Source organism: Phocoena phocoena, chromosome 3 (genome assembly GCF_963924675.1).
Source record: "Phocoena phocoena chromosome 3, mPhoPho1.1, whole genome shotgun sequence".
In the NCBI taxonomy this organism is placed as follows: Eukaryota; Metazoa; Chordata; class Mammalia; order Artiodactyla; family Phocoenidae; genus Phocoena; species Phocoena phocoena.
The window spans coordinates 92,696,356-92,719,038 of NC_089221.1; the positions used below are offsets into that span (position 1 = coordinate 92,696,356).

The 22,683-nt window shown below is 42.1% G+C and overlaps 1 protein-coding gene and 1 pseudogene across 1 annotated transcript in view; one reads left to right on the forward strand and one right to left on the reverse strand.

Annotated features, from left to right (window-relative positions):
• Positions 1-5,013: 5,013 nt before the first annotated feature.
• On the reverse strand, positions 5,014-6,439 carry LOC136120217 (collagen alpha-2(I) chain-like; annotated as a pseudogene).
• EPB41L4A (erythrocyte membrane protein band 4.1 like 4A) overlaps positions 6,438-22,683 on the forward strand; it is a 257,963-nt gene continuing 241,717 nt past the window's right edge. Inside the window, exon 1 of the mRNA XM_065874473.1 lies at positions 6,438-6,536. Coding sequence (XP_065730545.1) covers positions 6,438-6,536 — 99 coding nt within the window. The remainder of the gene's footprint in view (positions 6,537-22,683) is intronic.

Here is a 22,683-nt window from a genome sequence, read left to right on the forward strand (position 1 = left end):
CATCTGTGTCTATTATTTGATAAGGATAAATTCCTAGAAATTGAATTTCTGTTTCAGAGTGTATGCATATTTAAATTATTGTATTTATGACATATTGCACTTCAGAAAGCCTGAATCAATCTATAATTCCACCAACAATGTATCAAAATACCCATTTAACCCACACTTGCCAATCTTTGGAATCTCAATCCAACATGCAAACATGTTAATCTGTTGTTTAAAAAATTCAAAAAATATCCCCAAACGAACTAGACTTATTGACTAGCTCCCCTGCTTCCATTTTTTGCTAGTATATATTTGAACAGATAAGGGGAGACTAGGGTATTTCAAAGTCAAGTTTCCAAACCTTTCATACCAAATACGAACCATACTGATGCATTCACCAACAAGGATTAAAAACTGTGCAAAAGGGACTTCTCTGGTGGCACAGTGGTTAAGAATCCACCCACCAATGCAGGGGACATGGGTTAGAGCCCTGGTCCAGGAAGATCCTACATGCCGCAGAGCAACTAAGCCCGTGCACCATAAGTACTGAGCCTGCGCCCTAGAGCCATAACTACTGAGCCGTGTGCCACAACTACTGAAGCCCATGTATCTAGACCCTCTGCTCCAAAACAAGAGAAGCCACTACAATGAGAAGCCCATGCACTGCAACGAAGAGTAGCCCCAGCTCGTTGCAACTAGAGAAAGCCTGCGCAGAGCAACGAAGACCCAACACAAACAAACAAACAAAAAAACCAAAACTGTACAAAATTAGAATTTCCCCTAAACCCCAAAGAACATTCATATGGAGATCACAAGGATGAAGAAACAGCTTAGATAACTATCTTGGGAGATGATTTCCCTTGAAATGTGAGTAACACCTTTGAGGCATTTCAACAAATGGGATCTAAAGCTTCACTACTTAGAAGAGAGGATAGCTGGTTAATGACATTTATATGAAGTGAGTCAGAAGGCAGGATGGGCTTAAAAACTGGATGCGCCTGGGTACATACTATATGAGAAAGAAAAATGAGGAGGGTATCCGAATAGACTAGGCCATAATATGATGAAACTCAAATAGGGATATCTCCCTTTCTTAAAAACTACTCTTGGTGATGTAACCTACTGGGCAAGGTCTTCAATACTCTTTTCTTTGACAGGCATTTTTTTGATGGATGAGGTAGAATAAGAGGGAGGCTGCTGGTAAAGAATGGACTTTCCCCTTTTAAAATACTATATGTAGGTAATTAGGAACAACTTTTATTATTTTTCTTTGAGAGATAAGCTCTAAAGCAGTGGTTCCAAGTATAGTTCCCAAGCAGCAGCAGCAGCAGCAGTCACCTGGGAACTTGTTAGAAATGTAAATTCTCAGGCCCCATTCCAGACCCACTGAATTTGAAGATCTGGGGATGGGGCCAGAATCTGTGTTTTAACAAGTCTTCCTGGTGATTCTACTGCATAGCCTTCAGGTATTTAAGTAATTAACTTATTTATGTCAATGTTTTAAAAGTGTTTTTTCTTTTTTCAAATTAGTTAACTTTCTGAAATTTAGAAAATATAAAATTATAAAAAGATGACATAAGACATAGATTATTTAAACACATCTTAAAGAGAATATGGTGCTTTAAACAGAATGCTGTGTCTGGCATTTTGAAGTGCATGTTTCAGCAAAGGGTAGGGGCCTGTTTTATGTAAAGTGAAACTGCTTCTTCCAGGATGAGATTCCTGCAGTCCTTCACAGATGGTCTACATATTTCCATAAAATTGTATCTACTCTCAATTTGTTTGTCATTTGATTCATCTACATGGGCTTATTACGACAAAATGTCATCTTGACCAAAGAAAATACTTTCTTAAAAATCTCTGAAGAGAGATCAAAGGTTTTGACACGAGGCTTTAAATAGACTGTATTATGTTATGCACATGTTGAAAAACTATATGATTTTCCTGGGGACAAAATGTTTGAGTAGTATCTTGTTAATTTGTTTCTCTGTGTAGGCAGAGACAGTTTTCCTCCAAAATCCTGTGGATGGTTATATGTTCAACTTTTTGAGAAACTCTCAAAGTGTTATCCAAAGTGGTTGTTCCATCTTACATTCATACCAGCAGTGTATGAGAACACAAATTGCTCCTCACCCTCACCAACACTTGGTATGGTGGTGTAGTAGGCATTTTATTAGGACTGTAGTGGTATCTTACGGTGATTTGAATTTGCACTTCCCTGATGACAAATAATGTTGAGCATCTTTTCATGTGCTTATTTGCCATTTGTCTATCTTCTAGTCCAATGATTCTATTCTTTTTTATTTCAAAAGAAATAAAAGCACATGTCCACACAAAGACATGGATCCTTGCTATGGACTGAACTGTGTCCCCTCCAAATTTATATGTTGAAGCTCTAACCCCTAAGGTGACTATATTTGGAGATAGGGCTTATAAGGCTGTAATTAAGGTTAAAAGGATCATAAGGGTGGGGCCCTGACAGAATAGGTTTAGTGTTCTTATGAGAGAAGACACACAGAGCTCACGCTCTCCCCAACAGCTTCCAGCAAAGAGGAGATCATGGGAGCATGCAGTGGGATGGCAGCCACCTGTAAGTCAGGAGAAGAGGTTTCAACAGAAAGGAACCATCCTGATTAGACTTCCAGCATTCAGAACTGTGAGAAAATAAGTGCCTGTTGTTTAAGCCACCCAGTCTATGGCTTTTTGTTTTGGCGGCCAGAGCTCACTAGTATAGTCCTCATAGCAGGATCTGTAATATTTATATTATTTGTAATAGTCAAAAACTAGAAACCACACAAATGAATGGATAAACAAAAGGTGGCATACACATGTTCAAAGGAATATTACTGAATAATACAAATGAACAAACGATTGATATACACAGCAACATGGATAAATATCACAATAATTATGCTAAATGAAATAAACCAGACCAAAAGAAAAGAGTTGGCACTATTATGCCATTTATATAAAACTCCAGAAAATGGCGATAACTGATAGTGATGGAAAGAAGGTCTGTGGTTGCTGGGGAGGTGAGGTGTGGTGAGGAGTGACAGGGAGAGATTACAAAGTTACCGGAGCAAACTCTAGGGGGTGATGGACAGGTTTACTAGCTTGACTGTGGTGATGGTTTCATGTATGCATAAGTCAAAACTTACAAACTGTATCCTTCAAATATACACAGTTTACTGTGTGCCAGTTATAGTGTTCCTGAACCAAAATTGTGTCTGCTAGCCCACCCAAAGTAAAGCCAATCTCCCGACAGGGTTGTGGTGAATGAAAGTTCAGTGTTTATTGCAAGGCACCCAACATAGGGCCAAGCAAGGAGAAGGGGCAGCTCATGGTCACAAAGACCTGAACTCCCCGATGGCTTTCCTGGAAGGGTTTTTAAAGACAAGGTGAGGGAGAGGGTGGATATCCTTCTGAATGGTTGGTGGTGAGGTAACAGGGTGGTGTTTCAGAAGTTAACATCACCAACCTTCTGGTTTGAACTGGTCTGGGGTCTACATGCAGTTAACTCCTTCCACCTGGTGGGGTTTTAGCATCTTCAAAACAACTCAAGGATACGGCTCAGAACATTATCTATAAGCCCTTGAGGAGGAACTAAAGGTCCTTTGTTTTATGGCTAAACTATTATTATTTTGTCTTGCTTCACTGTTTTCCTCTGTTTCTGCATTTTCTCACTTCTCTGATTAAATTTTCCCTTTGGAACTTGGGGAAGGCCTAGGAGACTAAAGCTTTTCTATAATATAAACAAGAGGCAAGGGGACATGAGGGTGGGGTCTGTTCCCAGGAAGGCCCCACAGTGTCTTGCTTGGTTTCCATAGCTCAATAGGCTGTTTAACAACAACAACAAAACACCTGTGGAATTCCTATTTTCTCCAGGAAACTCTAATTTTGTGTTAAGTGGATTTTGTTTTCTCCATCCCAATAAAGACATGGAAAAGAAAATGTGTCATCCAGAAAAGGCTGTCATATGTACAGGACTCCATGGCTTTGTACTTTCCCTTGTGAGGAGCCTAGAACAGAATCCCTGCCCCATCCCAAACCCCCAGCCTTTCCATTACCAGTGGAGGTAAAGCGAAACAAAATCACAAAATTAAAGAACATAAAACAGGGGGCAGCAAAACTCAAAACTGGCAAGCAAATGATTACACTTGGGCCTTATCTTTTGTTTTTGTAAGCTTAGGTGGCTCTATTGGATATTGTGGTAAAGAATGAAAATCTGTTATGCAATCTTTCAGTCACATTTGGTAATTTGTGTGAGGAATTATATTACAGAAAAGAAAAGCTTCCCCAAGTAAAGACACTAAAATCTAGAATAATAAGATGTCAGCTCACGGGAGGCAAAACTTTGCCAGTGCAACCCAAAGTTGGACACAGAATTTGGTTAGAATTTCGAAACCTGCTTCAATTTCACGGTAAGTTTGAGAGATAAAGCAGGGTTTGATTCTTAGCTTTAGGTAAAGTTCATACCAAACATAGTGGGTTTATCACGCTTTGGGGGTTGTGCTAATTTATGTTTAGATGGGGCTGAGACAACAGGGAAGGAGGCTTTCTACAGAAGGTCCTTTGTGGCAAACCACTATGGGAGGAAATTCCTTCTAAAGTTGCATTGTGCATTTCCATTCTATAATTCTACTGTGCTGTGGATGCCAGGGTTGTTTTGTTTTTTTTTTTTTTAATTAGTAGCGTCCTAGGCTTTAAGCAAATTTTTCGCACTTGGGCTCCGTAGTTTAAAAGTGGTAGAGGAGAGAGCTCAAAGCCGTCTGATACCCAAACTCTCGCTCTTTCTAATACTCAATGTAAAGTAGAGAAGATTTCTGGGAGGACTACCGTCCACCCTGGCCCGCGTCCTCCCCTTGTGTCTCCTATTTCACTTGCATTAACTTGCTTCTGGTTCCCAGCTGAAGTGCACAAACTGCACCTGCTCCGAAGGCCAGCGGGGGCCTTGCCTCACCCGCCGCTCAGCCTCGGTTGCTTGTGCACAGACACGAGTTCCCACCAGGGGGCACTGCAGCCTCAGAGCTATTGTGCCCGCCAATCCTGGACACAGCCGGTCCCGCGGAGGGCGTGGGACTGGGCGCGCGGAAAGCTGGGGTCCGACCCTCGCTGCGCCTGCCTTCCTAGAGCAAGCCTCCAGGTCTCCCCGGGAAACCCATACAGCGAGCCGGGCCAGGGCCTGCGACGGCAAGGCGGATCCGCTCCTGCGTCGCGCAGGTTCCTGTGCGGACCTCTCCGCACCTCGCCATTTGACCACCTCTGCTCCACCCTCCATCCCCGGCCGAGACCCCGCCCAGAAGGGGCGCCCCCTTCCCGGCCACTGGGTCCCCGCTTCGCTCCAGGGCCTTTTGCAGACGCCCGGGCCCGGCCCAGCTGCACCTGGGCTACTCCTGCCCGGGGCGCCATCCCTTGCGCCGCCAAGAGAACTTTTCCGGGAGCCGCTGCGGCCTGGCGCTCCCAGGGCAAACCCCACCAGCCCGCCGGCCGCGTTCCCAGCCGGGGCGCCCGCTCCTCCGCCCGCAAGTCCCCCGACTGCCCGCTTCTCTGAATCTCCCGGGGAAGCAGCACTCCGCCGCCCGGGCAGGGGGTTCTCGGAGGGAAAGCTTCAACTTGGCCACACGTAGCCCCGTGATGAACTCGGGGATCCCCAGACGGGAGCTGCGCCCCGCGACGAGCTGACCTCCACTCGCCGGTCGCGGTAAGGAGCCCGAAGCTCTTTCCGACCCTTTTCGGGCTTCTCGGTGCCCGCGGGTTGGGAAGGTGTAGGTGGAGGTAGCCGACTGAGTGACGACCCTCGCCACTGCCCCTTTAGTGGGGCCGGGACGTCGTGGGTACCCCTGACACAAAGGAACAGCCGAGTGCTCCCCAGTCGGCGGACCGGACCGGGGGCTGCGGGGTGGGGTCGGAGCTGGAAGTGCGCGTCCGCTGGGGACCCCGGAGGCGGAGAGGAGGCCGGTGCGTGGCTGCAGCGCTCCAGGCGGGCGTGGGTGGAGGCGGCTGCAGAGCTTCTAGGGGCTTCCAAGTACGGGGACGGCCTAGAGCTCTCGTCTCTCCCTTTTCTTGCCTCTTGTATCCTTTGACAGGAGATTTTTGTCGTCCCCAGGGCTGCGGTTGGGGTCGCGGCACCCCCGCCTTCGGAGGAGCCGGAGCCGCAGGATGCGCGGGGACGCGCCGCCGCCCTCTGCGCCCAGTTCCTCCGGCGCTTCCCTGGCCGCTCGCGGGCGCTGACTCTCTCCCGGGCTTCCCCGCCCTCCTTACCTTACGTCTGCGCCGGGCGGCTGGTCCGCGCCGCGCTGCTGGTCCACGCCGCGCTGGACCGCGCCGGGAACTGGTCCTTTCGACCTCGCCGCGGTGCGGACAATAACTTAATGCCTCGCGCTTGAGGGGAGGGGGCGGCTCAGCGCCTGGGTCGCAGCTTTCTCCTCTGGCTGAGGCCGGCCACAGCCGACATGGGCTGTTTCTGCGCTGTTCCGGAAGAATTTTACTGCGAAGTTTTGCTTCTGAATGAATCCAAGTTAACCCTCACCACCCAGCAGCAGGGCATCAAGGTAGGCGCGGGCCGGGGGCATGTTCGGGGTCGGGGGTGCGTAGCCGGGCAGGCTCGGGGGTTCCGCGGCATTGTCCCAGGGCTGTCACCCGGGCGGGGCGGACGGCGGTGGCGTCTCTGCACGGTGGGAACGAACGGCAGCTGCCCCCCGCGCTCAGGTGGAGGGTGGACGTGTCAGGGTGAGTTAACTTTGAGTCTTTCATAAAGGAAAGTAAGTTTGACGCCTTGTAGGAGGGTCCATGCACCAAGCTCTCAGCTGCAATCCACCGTCCTGCAGCTGAGACCCAAACTTCCCTACGTCGTTTTCCTCCAAAAGCGTTTAAGGCCCCCGCAGCTCCCAAAGAGGCGCAGAATTGATTGTACGGGCAGCATACAGTGTTGAAGGCACGATCTCCCTCGGCTTTGTTGAAGACCTTTTTTCTTGATAGGATTATTGGGGAAGTAAAATAATTCACTCGTTGAAACACATTTATTGGGTGGTTGTGATTGTGTCGCCTGTGTTTGTGGTTGGGTAATGCTACGTTTGGCAGGAAAATAATTTCCTTTTCCAAAAGCCACCTGGTTTATCCCAACATTTAAGTAAACATCTCTCCAAACGAGGTAAGAACCTTGTGTCTCTTCGTACGTCATTATAATGCAATTACTGGTATTAACCTAGAGAACCCAAACAAAAAGGCTGTGGGAGCTTGCAGACATTCACTTCCTTAATTTTGGCGAGCTCTTAGGTTTACGGTTGACAACCTGACTGACGCGCCTGCGCGCTAGTTTTTCTCTCGCAACAACGTAGCTACCTAGAGATGATCGGAATCCCGAGTGTTTTGTTTCCCTTTCTCCTTCAGTTTTAAATCATTTAGGCATTTTAGATACCTAAGCAGCTGAGTCTGATGAAGGGAAACCGTCCCCCTCCCCCCGCCAAGGAGGCTGTCTGAGAAATCAAGTTCAGGCTGCCAATTGTCTTGTCCTAGTCTTGTCATCTCAGAAGTTAATCCTAATGGCGTAGGCTCTGGGCATTTCCTTGTGTGAATCAGATTTTACATAGCTTTATGCACACTAGAGTAAATGTTCTTGGCCAAAAGCTTCAGCTTTGTTATTACCGTTCTTGGTGTACAGAATTTTAATTTCACAGCTGTCTTTTTTTTTTTTGTCAGAGAAAGAGGGCAAAAATGATCAATTAAAGCCACAAGATACAGTTAACCCTTTAGGAAATTGTTTTGAATATTGTTTCTTCTGTAATTTTAATAAGCAAAAGTCAGTCAGATTCTCAGTGTTTCCTTTCAAGGACAATAAAAGACTGGGGGGGGAGAGTGTTCATTGTATATTTTTAGCTTTTTATGTTCCAACTCCCAATCCCCCCCACCCCTATGAAATCAGGAAAAGAACTTACTTTACAAGATGACGTAACATTCTTTGGAGTACTGTGAGCACAAAATAGACAAAAGTAAAAAAAAAATCATACATTTTTGATAATACATAGATTCTCTTTGGCTTCGAAACAATTAGAGAAAGATAACTGATGATCTGTTACTAAAAAAACATAGAAATCTTTCTGAAGTCTAAAGTCATCTGGTGTGTCAGCTTCCTATTTAATCATGAAAGCCCTACTCCTGTCAGTTGTGGAACATGTACATTATTCTGTCACGAGAGCGGCCAAGACTCGGAATCAAATGGAATAATTTTGTCAAAGAAACATGAAACATGAATTAAAAATCCTGATCCATAATTACTTTTTATATCCTGATGGTGCTTATCTTGTTTTACAAATAGGTCAAAAATTGGTGATGGATTCAAATGCAATAGCAACTTTATAATGCTGTTATTTTGGATATGTGCCATTTAACTGGACAATAATTTAAGCATGCTTTTGTTGGAAGTAATCATTTTGCAACAGGCTTGCCCTCTTTCAGTGTCACAAAAGCATGCCACAATTATTTTGATGGCCATATGTATAACACAGATGTCTGCTGAAGTTAACCACCTTATCTGTAACTACCATGCTACCATAAAATGCATGTGTTAAGCACCTATCTGCTTGTGGTATGTACTAAATTAAACACATATATATATATTTACAAATGGTATAACGTATGAACAGCATCTTGCACGTAGATGGTATTCAAACATTGAATGAGTATATGTATATTATTCTGTACATACTTGGCACTTTCTTTAACTCCTGCTTTATTATTATTATTTTTTTCTTTAACTCCTACTTTAGTTTGTAAATGAAATAGTAAGCAATTACTCCAAACTTAATAGCCAATAACTACTATTACAGTGTTTTTCCCCCAGGATAGTACTCTTGATAATTTTGATTATCACTAATTAAAGTCGAAGTTAAGCATGTGACATTTTCCCCTGAAATTAAAATAGAAAAATCTTTTTTCAAAAATATTATCTAATATTTATTTTGAGATGACCCCTTTTCACATTCTTTCTCAAATGAAGATATCTAATTCTGTGGTAAAATTATTCACATATTTCATCCCTTAATGGAAGGAATTTTACTGATTCCTAAATGGTTACTTAAGAATTTGCTGGCATTACTGTTATAATAATGCATTGTAGGTTAAAGAAGATAAATTGTAGTAAATTTAAGTAGAAAACATATGAGAGAAGCTTGGTAAAACATTTTTTTCTGTGTGCTGTTTTGAAAAACACTCTCTGGATTTCTTTAAGCACCAAATTGCTCATTGAAAAGTTAGTTATGAAGTGATTTTTCTGCAACTCAGATCAAAGTTTTTCATCAACTTAAAAAAAAAAAAATCAATGTGTGGCCTATGGAAAGCATTTCAGCCTGAAGACAATAGTTACACATCTTATGTGTTAAGATGAGTAGCATTTAAATGGAAAATAATTTTCTGTTTTAAAAATAATTAGAAAAATAAAACCCAGTGTCTGTATTCATACTAATGTGATGTAGCAATTTGCCTTCTTAACTTGTTTTAGAGCTAACCTCACCTTGTCAAGCAGAAAGTCTTTTGCATGCAGTTCGTAGTTTGAGCCCTCTGCAAGATTTAAAAACCCAAGTTTATATAAACTGAATGTTATTGGTTGTGTGTCGAGCCACACAATAGCTTTTAGTCGTTTGTTCTCTGCTGCTATCTCTGTTGTTTATTTTAGTAAGAATTTCTGCTGTGGTTGGTCTCTTGGTTTTTTGAGCAGTGTTTGTTCAGGGAAACTTTTGTTATGTCCTGGGGGAGGTAGAGATCCTTCTTTTTGTTCTCTGAGAAAGCAAAACTTGAATGTGGCTCAGACTACTTTTATAAGTTGTCATTTGATTAGCAAAAGATTTTTAGGGAAAAAATCACAAGGTTTGATGATTTAGTCCTCCTAATTGCTGCTGCAAATGTGAACTAGATTAGTATTTTCATTTCAGCAAGATTTTAGTCCTCTGAGTAGTAATGTAATAAACACTGAGGTGCTTATTTTTGCCTCAAGGTATTTGACTAAATTAATGAAACCAATATGACAGCAAGATGGAAATTCCATTAACTTTTTAAAAAAACTACTTTATTGAGATATAGCGTACAATTCACAAAGTTAAATTCATCCGTTAACTTTTAAATGAAGTTACTTCCTAATCATCCTGAGGTTCCTGAGGGAATATAATGAGTCAATTTTGATGTTTTGATCAGAAACTTCCTAATAAACTAGAAAAACAGAAGTTGGGGACTTAAATTATATGCGTCTCCCTTACCAAGGATTGTAATTTTCACTCCATTTGGACTGGTAAAGAAAACATCTGAGAAAATTCGGAAAAAGTGAAAAACAATAGTTTTCCACAAATCACATTAAGTGTATATCTATACCTTTTAATATCAACTACATAAAGTACACAGTCAGGGACCTTATAAACATAGGTTGAAGCAAGTAATCATACACCAACATTTCTGTTAACGTAAGATTGGCTGTAGTTAGTAAATTAGGCTGTGGTTAGTAAATTAGTAAATTAGATGTAACTGGGATAGAAGTACCCCTCTTCCACACTGCATCTAGGTTTCTAAAATTCAGGTATGATATCCATGTGGTGACTGTTTAAGATCAGCTACTGTATAAATGCCCCTTCATATTTTTTTTGTTTTTAAAAAATGATTGAAAGTATTTAGCTTTATTGAGGTATAATTGAAAATGAAACTGTAATATATTTAAAGTGTGCAATGTGATGATATAATATATATATATATATATTGTGAAAGGATTCCCACCATCCCACCATTGAGTTATTAACATTCCATCACCTCACATATTTACTTTTTTTTGTTGTTGAGAACAGTTCAGTTCTATTCTCTTTGCATATTTCAATTATACAATACAGCCTTATCACCTATAAATACCATGTTATACATTACATCCTCAGACTTAAGTGCCCCCTCAATTTTACAAGAAGTTTTTCTTGAAAAAAATTATTAAAAATGTCATTTATCATTTATGGTTTAAAAGTGATTTAAAAGCAATATAATGGGGAAAGAATTGTTTGTTACCTCTAGCAGGTAATGGCTAGCTATCCTTTTATAGGGACTTATACTTTTCTTGGTTGATGGTGAATCATACTTTTTGCAGCTCCATTAGTGTAATTGTCCTTGAATTCTGTAATGTTAAGCTTAAACAAACTTTGAACTAAACTTAAACTAATGCAGAGCTTTTGTTTCTTTTGAGCATGGGTGGTGTCTTAGTCTGTTCAGGCTGCTATAAGAAAATACCACAGGCTTGGTGGCTCATAAACAAGAGAAATTTATTTTTCATAGTACTAGAGGCTGGAAGTCTGAGATCGGGGTGCCAGCATGGTCAGGTGAGGGCCCTCTTCCAGGTTGAAAACGTGTTGTATCCTCATGTGGCAAAAGGGCCTAGGGAGCTCTTTTGGCCTTTTTTTAAAAATAAGGGCGCTAATCTCAAAGGCCCCACCTCCTAAAACACATTACCTTGGGAGTTAAGTTTCCGACATATGAATTTCAGGAGGGCACAAACATTCAGACCGTAGCAGATGGCGATAGAGTTAAATCTAAGTTGCAGGGTCAGAAGTCCAGACTCGACTGTCCATTAGCTGTATGGACAATGGTTGGTTATTTTTATTACAAAACAAGATGGGAAACTCATCTTTTCTTCAGTGGTTTGTGTCAGGTTGTATCTTAGTCCGGCCTTTGTTGTGGGATGCTGTCTATCCATGGCAGGATAATTAGCAGTATTTGTAGCCTCTGCCCATGAGATGCCAGTAGCACCTCTTGCCTAGTTCTAACAACCAAAAATTTGCCTGGATGTTGCCAAATGTCCCCTGATGGGCAAAATCACCCTCATTTGAGAACCACTGCTGTGGAGGGTAGCAGTTTCCTTTATTTGGTACACACTGGATGCAAACTGACTTTTGGATGCCTTCTTTTTTCTCTTTTGGAGGAGTGAGTCATGTGCCTTATAGGTCAGTGAAAACAATATGAAATCTGTATCTTTAACTTGCTTAATATTCTTAGACTAGGAGCAATATACTGAAGTGATGAAAAGCATGGGCTGTAGCATCAGACCACCTGGATTTACATTTTGGCTCCACTGATTACTTATTAGCTGTGGGGCCTCCAGAAAGATACTTTTCTTCTCTGAATCTCAATTTCCCCATCTGTAAAATGGGAACAAAGTCATACCCACTTCATAAGTTCAAGGTGCTTTGCATGTGGTAAGCCCTCAGAAAATGTTGGTCTAGATTCTTTCTCCTCCGTTCCTTATCCTCTCCTTCTTTTAGTGCTTCATTCCTGTCTGCGTATAAAGTCCACCATTCACTGTCTGATTTGCCACCCTCCCTGCTCTAGACCTTCAGCAGTTCTGTGTGCCTACCCAAACGACTTGCTCTATATGGGCACGCACAACTGCTCAGTCTCCCAAACATACCAGACTTGCTTGTGCCTTATGCTTGGGATTCCCACTGAGTGGCACTGTTTTGTGTTTCCCTAAGCACACGCTCATCTGAGCTCATCCTTTAAGACTTGAACTGAGCGTCCCATCTGCTAGAAAGACTTAGACCCGGCGTGCCCTGGCAAAGTTAAGTGCTTGTCAGTGTCTTGCACGCTTCTTGTTATAGCCCTTACCACACTGCAGGCATTATTTCTGGACACGTCTGTCTCCCCCAGAAGCCTGAAAGCCCTCGCCCGTGATCCCCAGCAGCTAGAGCTGTACACCACATGTAATAGATGCTTATTCACTGTAATTTGAATAGAAGAATGAATGGAGTGTTACCGTTGGAATAGGCCATATTGAAAATCTTCTGGATAATGAGGTTCCTTTGCCATTTTAGTTTTACTTGAAAAGACCTAGAATAAAGAGAATCTCACTGTGAAAAATCTGTTGCCAAGATACTCTAATTTTTATATTGATAATGGGTAGAAAATGAGATGGTGCCGTGGACTGGGTGCATGTAGTGCATTGAAGAGCTGACTAGCGGCCATTTTAGAAAACACGAGTTACCAACATCTTTGTAGTGTAGAAGTAACTACTGAATCCTTCCCTCTCTCTCTCTTTTTAAAAAGTAGAACTTTCCCCTTATATCTCGAGAGTCTTTTGGAAGAAGAGCATATTTCACGAATGGATAATAGATCCTCACACTTTGCTTTTCTTCCTTGTCTCCTATTCTGTAAACCATTGGAGAACAGTATCAGTTGGTTTCACAGTGTGGGTTTACACAATCGGGGACCATTGGTATAATTTTTAATCTTGCTGTACCACCCATTTTACTCCTGAATCTCATCTGACACTGCTCTAAGGCATAATGGAAAACACAGGGTCGAGAAATTAAATACAGGGTTTTTATGACAAATGTTAAGTTTTTCATTCCGACGCACAATGGATTTTTCTGCAGGCCTGTTATAAACAGGACACATCAGATGTCAGATTTGTCATAACCCTGCGGCTTCTCTGGGGTTGACTGCTTTGACCGAGCTTTTGTCTCTGATATTTTAGCCACGCGTACAGCTTATACATAATGCTCCTGGTTAGCCTGCTTTGGGGGGTAAGAGTAACTGACGTTTGCTCCTGCGTAGCAAGATTTGTTTCTAAGTCTCACGTGTTAAGTTTAACCAGGCCTTTGTTATCACTTGTTTGGGTCTCGACTAGGTGTGTTAAGGTCAGGAACCAGCCAGTTTAGTTTGTGACTCAAAAAGCCTGTTACCACACTTGGGAGAGTCTGTAGCATTCTCAGAAATGTGGATTGCATTCCTGTGCCCTCTGAACCATGATTTCCTGTTTTTTTTTTTTAAAGTGAAACAGTCACTTTTCCTTAGTGCCGCCTGTTGTTAATCCATTTCTCTGTAACTAAACACTCTTGCTGAATCCCCAAAGGCTGAGATGACTCTCTGCAGAGGCTCTCCCAGTAATCGCTGAAGTCGTGAGAGGGCCTGGCAGTGGCTTCCAAAGGGGTAAGAAGTTTGTTTTCAAGGATACTGACATGCCAAGTGGAAGTTAAAACAAGGGAGATTGTGGCAGGCAGGGAAACCCGAGAGGTGCTGAGTGCTAGCCCCCATGGTCAGTGACCAAAAGGTCAGATGGCAGAGGAGGAATCAGCTGACTGAGACCAAGGAGGGATCCAAATATGGCAGCGGACTGTCGAGAAATGCCGTGTTCTGAGCACGTGAGGAAGCGCAGTTAGTGATGCTCAGCGCTACCAACTCTGTGGGCACAGCGTCCTGGAAGTTGGGTAGAAAGTACCTTGCGTAGAATACAGCTTTCCGTAGGAACAGTGACTTGAATGGGGGTCAAGTTCCTGAGCTAGCCCACCGAGACCGTTTGAGTTTTTAAACCACTCACGTCCCACTTTGCCCTTCGTTCAGAGCCGTGTTTGAGAAGCGGTCTTGGAGCCTCTGCTGCCTTAATTATCACTTGTCAAAATTGGTTTTTATCCACCATCCTCACTGCTCCCACTTTGCACCAACCAGCCTCCTAACTGGGGTGCTGTGTGGTCATCTTCAATCTCTCCCCTTCCCCTATCCTGCCCTGTGTTTAAATCCTGGTTTACTATGAAATTGTTGGTCTTGTGATGGACTACAGGACTCTTCTTTGAACCAGCCTCCCTTTCCTAATTTGTAAGCTGAGGAGTGTGATAACTGCCTCACGGGATGACTGTGCAAATTTGAGAAAAGAATTTTAGGCACATAGGATAAAAGGTGCTCAATAAATGATAGCTATCATTATGTGTGATCTATTATTTGCTAATAATTTTTTTTCTGAATTCCAGTTTGGGATATCTAATCCCCCACCCCTGCCCAAAGTGACACTGGCTCTCTGAGAGGCATGGGTGGTTGTTAGAAGTCGGGGAACAGTGGTGGTTCGATATCCATAGGTACCAGTGACTTTTCAGGTCTCTGTATTTTTATTCACATTGCCTCAGCTACCACTGGGATGCTGAAACTTCGCATCTGTACCCCTAGTCTGGACTTCCTCACTCTTATCTGACTTGTATTTCTGATTGCCTGCTGGAGGTCACACTCGATGTCTAAGCCCTTCTGTTCGCTCCAGACTCTCTCTTCTTGTGCTGCCTAGTTAGGCGAATGAGGCCACTCTCCGTCTTCATCAGTTAAGATGCTTTGATTCTCGGTTGCAGAGATTCCATTGCACATTCTCTTAACGTGAGGAAGCTTATTTGTTCACATCAGGTTCCCAGCTTCTCTGCATCTCTTCGGGGCTCTGTCATCTTGGGAGACAGGGTCATATGCAGATGGGTAATGGTTCTAGAGACAATATTTGCACATGGCAATACGTGAGTTGGGAATAGAGACAGGCTCTTCTTCAGAAAGGAGAGAAGACTCCTTCTCCCCAAGTTCCCCACCAGACTTTCCCTTGTGTCTTTTAGCAGAACAAGTCTTGTGGCCATTCTTGAGCTATAATGGCAATGGGATCACCTTTAGGGCAACAGATTCTCCCTGGGACTGGGTGGGGGTGGAATCCATTTTCCCAAGGCAGCTGGCAACTGGGGGAGGGGTTCAGTCAGGAGGAAAGGTAGGAGTTGTGGGTGCTATTGGCCCTCTGCCCCTCTGGTCAGGATTCTGGCACCTGGGCTCTCTGTAAATTTCCACAGCCTTCCAGGTGTTGTAATTCCACCTCTTAAATATATTCCAGATTCATCTCTTCTCCCCTCCTCTGATTGCTCCTGCCCTGATCTGGACCACTCTCAGTTCTCAGCTGGACACCTGTAGTAGCCACCAGCATGATCCCCTGTGACTGCCTCTAGCGTGGCCTTTCTCACCCTGGCTTGGATACTCCCACGGGTTCTCAACCTCCGTGGCTTAGTTTATATTCCTGAGCATCATGGCCCTTCATGATCGGACCCCACCTCTATCTGACCTTCCTCCCACTGCTACCATATGCCTCTCACGGATTCTAGCCAGAGGGAGCTGCATTCTAGTGTGAATTCTCCACACTCCCTCTCACCCTGGTCTTTTTCTGTCCGGAAAGCCCCACCCCACCTCATCTTGTTTGAGTGAAGTCCCAGCTCTCATCAAGCAGGGTTCTGCTCAAATGCCACCTTCTCTGAAGACTTCTCCTTGGTGAAGCACTGGAGAGGCCCTCTCCTGACCTGAATCAGGCCTGCATTTCATTGCAGGAGTTTCCGTACTTTCCTGCCCACCTTGCCCTGGGAGCAGTATAGTAAGATGAAGAGAGAGTGGGCCTAGGTCATAGATAAATCTGGCTTCAGGTCTCCTTTCCATGTGTTAGTGCTGTAAATGTGGTCAGGTCACATACCCTTAGAGTCAGATTCCTCATCTGTAAAATTAGGGTCAAGCTCTCCAGCTTATTATCCTGAGATACTGCACGTGAAACCCTGAGCCCTGTGCCTAATGAGAGGGAGCTGTTGTTACTGGAGATGGAAAGCCTTGAGGGGAGGGGACTGTATCTTTTTTATGGGATCCCCAAGTCAAGCCGAGTTCCTAAGGAATCAATGAATGATTGTTGACTGGGTGAATTAATCTGAATAAGAAAAGTACTTCCAGATCGACATAAGCAATGAATCTGAGAAAGAAAAGACATCTTTCACCTCTTTACTTTCTAGGTTCCCTGGTACAAGGAGTGTACCTCCTTGACTCCTTAATTTCTCCTTGACTCCTTAATTTCTCATTTAATTTTTAAAAACAGGTTTATTGAGATATAAATCACAGACCATACGAGTCACCCATTTAAGGTGTGCAATTCAATGGCTTTTCATATATTTACCGAGTTGTGCAACCACCATCACAATGAATTTTAGAACATTTCATTACTCCACAAAGAAACCTTATACTTATTAGCAGTCCTCATTTCCTTCCAACCCTCTTACCTGCTCCTGCTAGGCAACCACTAATCTTTCTACCTCTACAGATTTGCATATTCTGGACATTTCATATAAGTGGATTTGTATAATATATGGTCTTCTGTGACTGGCTTCACTTTGCATAATGTTTTCAAGGTTCATTCATAATGTATGTATTAGTATTTCAGCCATTTTTTTGCTGAATAATAGTCCATAGCATGGATATACTATATTTGTCCATTCATCAGTTGATGGACTTTGGCTATTATAAATAATTTTGCTATGAAGATTCATGTGTAAGTCTTTATGTGGACATGTGTTTTAATTTCTCTTGCATGTGTACCTCCCTCAGTGGGAGGGAGGTACATGACCCAGTGGAATTGCTGGGTCATAGGTTTAACAGTTTGAGGAACTTGCAAACTGTTTTCCACAGTGGCTGCACCATTTTACATCCCCACTAGCAATGTCTAAGGGCTTCAATTTCCCCACATTCTCACCAACACTTGTTTTACTCTTTTTGATTATAACTACCCTTTTGGATGTGAAGTGGTATCTCATTGTCATTTTGATTTACACTTTCCTGAAAAATAGTGACGTTGAGCATCTTTTCATGTCCTTATTGGCCATTTGTGTATCTTCTTTGGAGAAATATCTGTTCTTTGCCAGTTAAAAAAATTGGGTTATTTTTCTTTTTATCATTGAGTATAAGTGTTTAAAGTATATATATATATATATATATATATATATATATACACATATATATATTCTGTATACAAGTTTTTTTGTCAGATACTTGATTTGAAAATATTTTCTCCTATGGGTTTTTTTTTTACTTTCTTGACAGTGTCCTTTCACGTACAAAAGTTTTAAATTTTGATGGAGTCCAATTTATCCTTTTGTTTCCTGCGCTTTCGGAGTCATATCTGAGCAGCCATTGCCTACGCCAAAGTTATGGAGATTTACTTGTATATTTTTAAAGAGTTTTATGGCTTTAGCTCTTACATTTAGGTCTATGATCCATTCTTCATTCTATTGCGTGTGGATATCCAGTGGCCCCAGCTCATTTGTTGAAAAAACGATTTTTTCCCATTGAATTGTCTTGGCACTGTTATCAAAAAATCAATTGACAATAAATATGAAGGTTAATTTCTGGACTCCCATTTCTGTTCCATTGATTGACATGCCTATCTATGCATCTTGTTTAGTTTTACTAATTCCTTGGCAGGGTAGGTGTGTGTAATTCAGCAGAGAAAACACTCCCAGTTAAAACAAATTTGACATTTAATATTTTGAGCAAAATTTCCTGTAAACTTCGTGGTGGCAGTTAAGTATTGTATATTTTATTCACTTTTAAATCCCTGAGTACCTAGAAGAGTGGCGGGCCCATGGTGGTGCTCAGTAAATATTTGTCATATTTGAAGAAAGACTGATAGAAAGATTGTTTTAGTCATGCTGCTATTGCTTTTGTAACTTGAAACCTTGGTTGTTGAATATTTAGATTTCCAAAATCTTTTCTGTATAAGCTTTTGAGTGTTGCTGTTTACGTTGTGTAAAGGATTTGCCTTTGGTCCTTCCAGGCTCTTCTGTAAATCACTTGATGGAGGGCTGGAAAAGAGTATTAGCATATGTTTTATGAATAACTTTCTTCGTTAGTTTTGGTAGGTGAAGATGTAGCATGTTCAAAAAGTTAATGTCATTTAAATATGTATGCGGATTTCATCTATTACTTGGCAACACACTGAGAATTTGCTAGAGATTTGTCCTGAGAGTGCAATGTGCAGTGTTCTCCTCCTGGGAAAATAATGTAGGTGGCTAGAAGACCACTTCTGAATGCACACACCCTCCCCAATCCCCATGACTTCCTTTCAACCTTGAACCTCCAGGATTCCTAGTGTGATTGCATGTTGAAGCCTAGGGAGCAACTGTGGCTTCATGGGATTGAATTCCCTATGACTGGGGCAAATGGTCGCAAATCTTAGTGGTATTGAAAGTGGCATAATAGAAGCTCTACATCTTTTGTCTGGATTGTGCATTTTAAAATTGGTAGTATTCAAACACTTGACAAATCCCAGTAGATACGCAGGCTACAGGCAGTTTCCTCTGTGAAGAAAATTTCAAATGTCTAAAATCTAGATAATGCCACAGCTGTGTGTGTCAAAATCTTTCACACAAATTGGTTTCTACTTGTCATTGCTTTTTTTTTTTTTTTTTTTTTTGCCAGCCACTCATTCTTTGCCCAGTAGTTCAACTGTCTGGTTCTCTGCACCAAATCTGAGTGTGGTCACACGTCCTTAGTTAATTCAGCCCTGTGATGCTGCTCCAAAATGCAGCAGACACCCGGGGAGAATGTGGAAGAGATGACATGAGTTACAACAGCCTGGCTTTCACTTACCATAGAAAGCTAGACTCGGCATGGGCATTTAGAATCATCTAATCCAGTCCTCTCATTCCACAGCTGTGGGAACAGGGACCCAGGGAGGGGCAGTGATTTGACAGAGCCCAGCACATGGTCCTAGAACCCTGTCTCTTGGTTTCCTGTCTGGTAATTGCTCAGTGCTCACCCACCCTCAGTTTCTTTGAAGCCTGCAAGGGAGGAAGGGCTGAGAGCTGATTATAGGGGAAGAGGTCAGAATTTATTGAAAATCATCTAGATTTATTGCCAATCCCATATCTTCCATGCTCCTAACCCTTCCCCATTTCCTCCCCGCCCCCCCTTATATTAAGTCCTTCTAGGCCTACATCTGGCTTGATTACCTTCTGCAGCCTTGGCATTTGGATTTGTGGAACTCTTTCTGGGTAGGTTTTATGAGGGAGAGACTCTTCTGTCCTAAAGAATCTTTTCTTCCCCCCCTCCCAATTTGGAAAAGAGTTTGCTTATGTGGAATTTCTTTTCAGAATGATACCAACTGCATTGCATTTTAATTTTTTGGCTTTTTTGAAAATGCTTATTTATTTAAAAGGCCTAGAATAATTTATGGTTATGGCCATGGTTTTAGAGCTCATATAACTCAGAGTTTTTCCTTGGTCTTTATTTGTAAAGTCTTTATCCTGAATTCTTACAGCTCCATTCTGGTATCTCTCCAGGAAAGAAAATTAAAAACTGATTAGTGACCCTTCTTATTGCCTGAGGGAGGGTGCAAGAGAAGAAAGTAGAAAGGTAAAATTGCTCTTTTGCTGAAAGGTTTAAGATGGGCCAATCATCAGGAGGCTAATAGATCTTTCCCCCGATGATGATTATTTCATGCATCTGCTGCTGTTTACAAGGGCACTTGGAGGATGTGCAAATTTTCCAGAATTTCTCAGAGAGCCAGCTTCTTTTTCTTTCAGATGCTGTTTTTACATAATGTTCTGGGGTAGTTACATGAAGATAAACAGGTTTTGAGTGTGAGGGTGTATGGGGGTCTGGACCAGTGCTGTGTGTCTGTAATTGTAGGTATTGCTTTGTGAACTCACTTTTAGGAGATTTTATTCAGAACTTGTGTACCCAGTAGCACCCAGAATTTCTGGTAGGGATGATGAAATAGAGGGAACACTCTTGCCTTTTTTTTTTTCCTTCAAACATAAGTATATTTAATTCTTTCAAATGCATACAAGACAGTAATTACACAGCAACAAATCTTTTGTTCAACAGTGATTTGATTCATAAGTATTTGAGTGAAATTTACATAATTTCACATCCAGACTCTTGCATTTTTAAATACTGTAAGTAAAAAAGCTCCCCAAATAACCAATTCTTATATCTCCTGCTTATCCATCTCTATATCCACACTTTAAAAAGTTACAAACTGAACATTATACAGAACATATAAGTCATGTTTAAAAACTTGAGGTTTTAAAATCATTGTACCCCAGTATGACTGAAAGAAGTCCCATTGCTAACAAATGCAGTCCTAGGTGGTAAAATAAATTGGAGGAGGGGAAGAAAGAAGAGACAGACACAAGTTTGCTGTCTTAATATTTTACTAATCCTGTCAGTTAAAAATGGTGATGTCATGAGAAATGACAGTTTAGGTTTAATATGAGGAATGGAGTTTGCCTCATAATTAAAAGAAGTTTAAAAAGTTAAAAGAAATTTAACTTTTAGGTGGAAAGACAAATATTTACTTATAAAACAACAGAATTCAATACAGTTCATAATCAAGTACTGGGTTATATGGTGGAGATTCTAAGAGGTATAGATATTCTTATAAGAAATGATGTTTCTTATATGCCAAGGTGGGGTTAATTAGGAAAGGAATTTTAGAAAAAGTGAATATAGGTTTGCAGTGCCTTATCTGAAACCCTTGGGGTAGGTGTGTTTGAAGATTCAAAATTTTTCAGAGTCCAGCAAGGTAATATGGTATATAAACCATCCATTATGCAATATCCCTGGCCAGGTTTGGGGTGATATCTCATAAAACAAGCAAATTAATATTTGCACAGCTCATGATTTGGATATTCACAATAAATGGGGTAAATAGAGACTATAAGTTGCCTTCTGCCAGTTTATAATAGATTTTGTCTCTGTATTAGTTATCTGTTGCTGTGTGCCATGTTACATCCAAAACTTAGCAGCTTAAAAGAACAAACATTTATCCCAAACAGATTCTGTGGGTCCGGAATCCAGGAGCAGCTTCACTGAATGATTCTGGTTCAGGGTCTCTCTGAGGCTGCACCCAAACTGTGCCTGAGGCATTGGTAATCTGGGGATGGTGGGTCTGCTTCCAAACCCGCTCACGGGCATGTTGGCAGGCCATGGTTCCTCACCACATGAGCCTCTTCATAGGCTCCTGGGTGTCTTCACAACGTGGCAGCTGGCTTCCCTACGTAGCAAGGGATTTTAGAGAGAGAGAAAGCCCAAAATGGAAGCCACAGTCGCATATAATATCCTGTTACTTCTGCGGTATTTTGTTGGTCACACCAGCTAACCTTGGAGTGAGAGGGCACTGTATAAGGGTGTGAATACCGGGGGGCGGGCATCACTGAGAGCCGTCTTGAAGATGGACTGCCATAGTCATCAAGTGAGTTTTGGCGTCAAACGTAAAGCTTTCAGTTTTCCTATCTTTTTGGGTTCTGGATTGAGGATTTATATAGACTCTGGCCTCCTCAGAGTGATGACTTGAGAGGATGAACCGTGGCTCTGAAGGTGGTCAAGGACTGCAGGGTAGCGTGAACACAGAGAAGTGAGTTTGGTGGAGAAAGATGGGCGTCTGGGGAGTATGCAGACTCATAGTGTGCTCTGTGCCAGGCACTGTACCTGACGTGGGGGGTAAAAAGGTGAATTAGATGCATTTTTAGCCATCTGGAGCTAGACTTATGCTTTGAGAAGTCTAGAGTTTTGTTTTGAAAATACTTGTATTGAGGATCTACAGCGAGAAAGAAAGCCTGCATGGTGAGAGAAGCAGAGAATATAGACTCAGAAAATCTGGATTCCTTTGCCAGTTCCTTCATTTCCTACCTTGCAAAAGTCAAAGTTTTGGAGCCTTAGTCTTTCCATTTGTAAAATTAAACTGATGCTTATGTTATTCCGTCAATATCAAAGTGTTGTGAGACCCCAAGGAAGATAACGGCTGAAAAAACTCTTGCAAAAGTTTAAAGTGCTTTGGAGTGTTAATAATTATTATCCTGTGGCTCTGTCGTTTACTAACTAGTGACCTTTTGCCTCAGTCTCATCATCAGTGAAATGAGGATAATACTACTATCTACTTCATAGATTGCTATGAGGTTTGAATGAAATAATACATGTAAGGGCTGAGAATAGTGGCTGGCACATGATAACATGAGAAATAACAAATATTAGCAGTTATTATTATGTCATCATATAGTGCTAAGCCTTATGAGGAATTAAAAGAAAAGTGGAATGATGACTTAGAATGTCCTTAGAAAGTTTTAAACAATGAGAAAAAAAAAA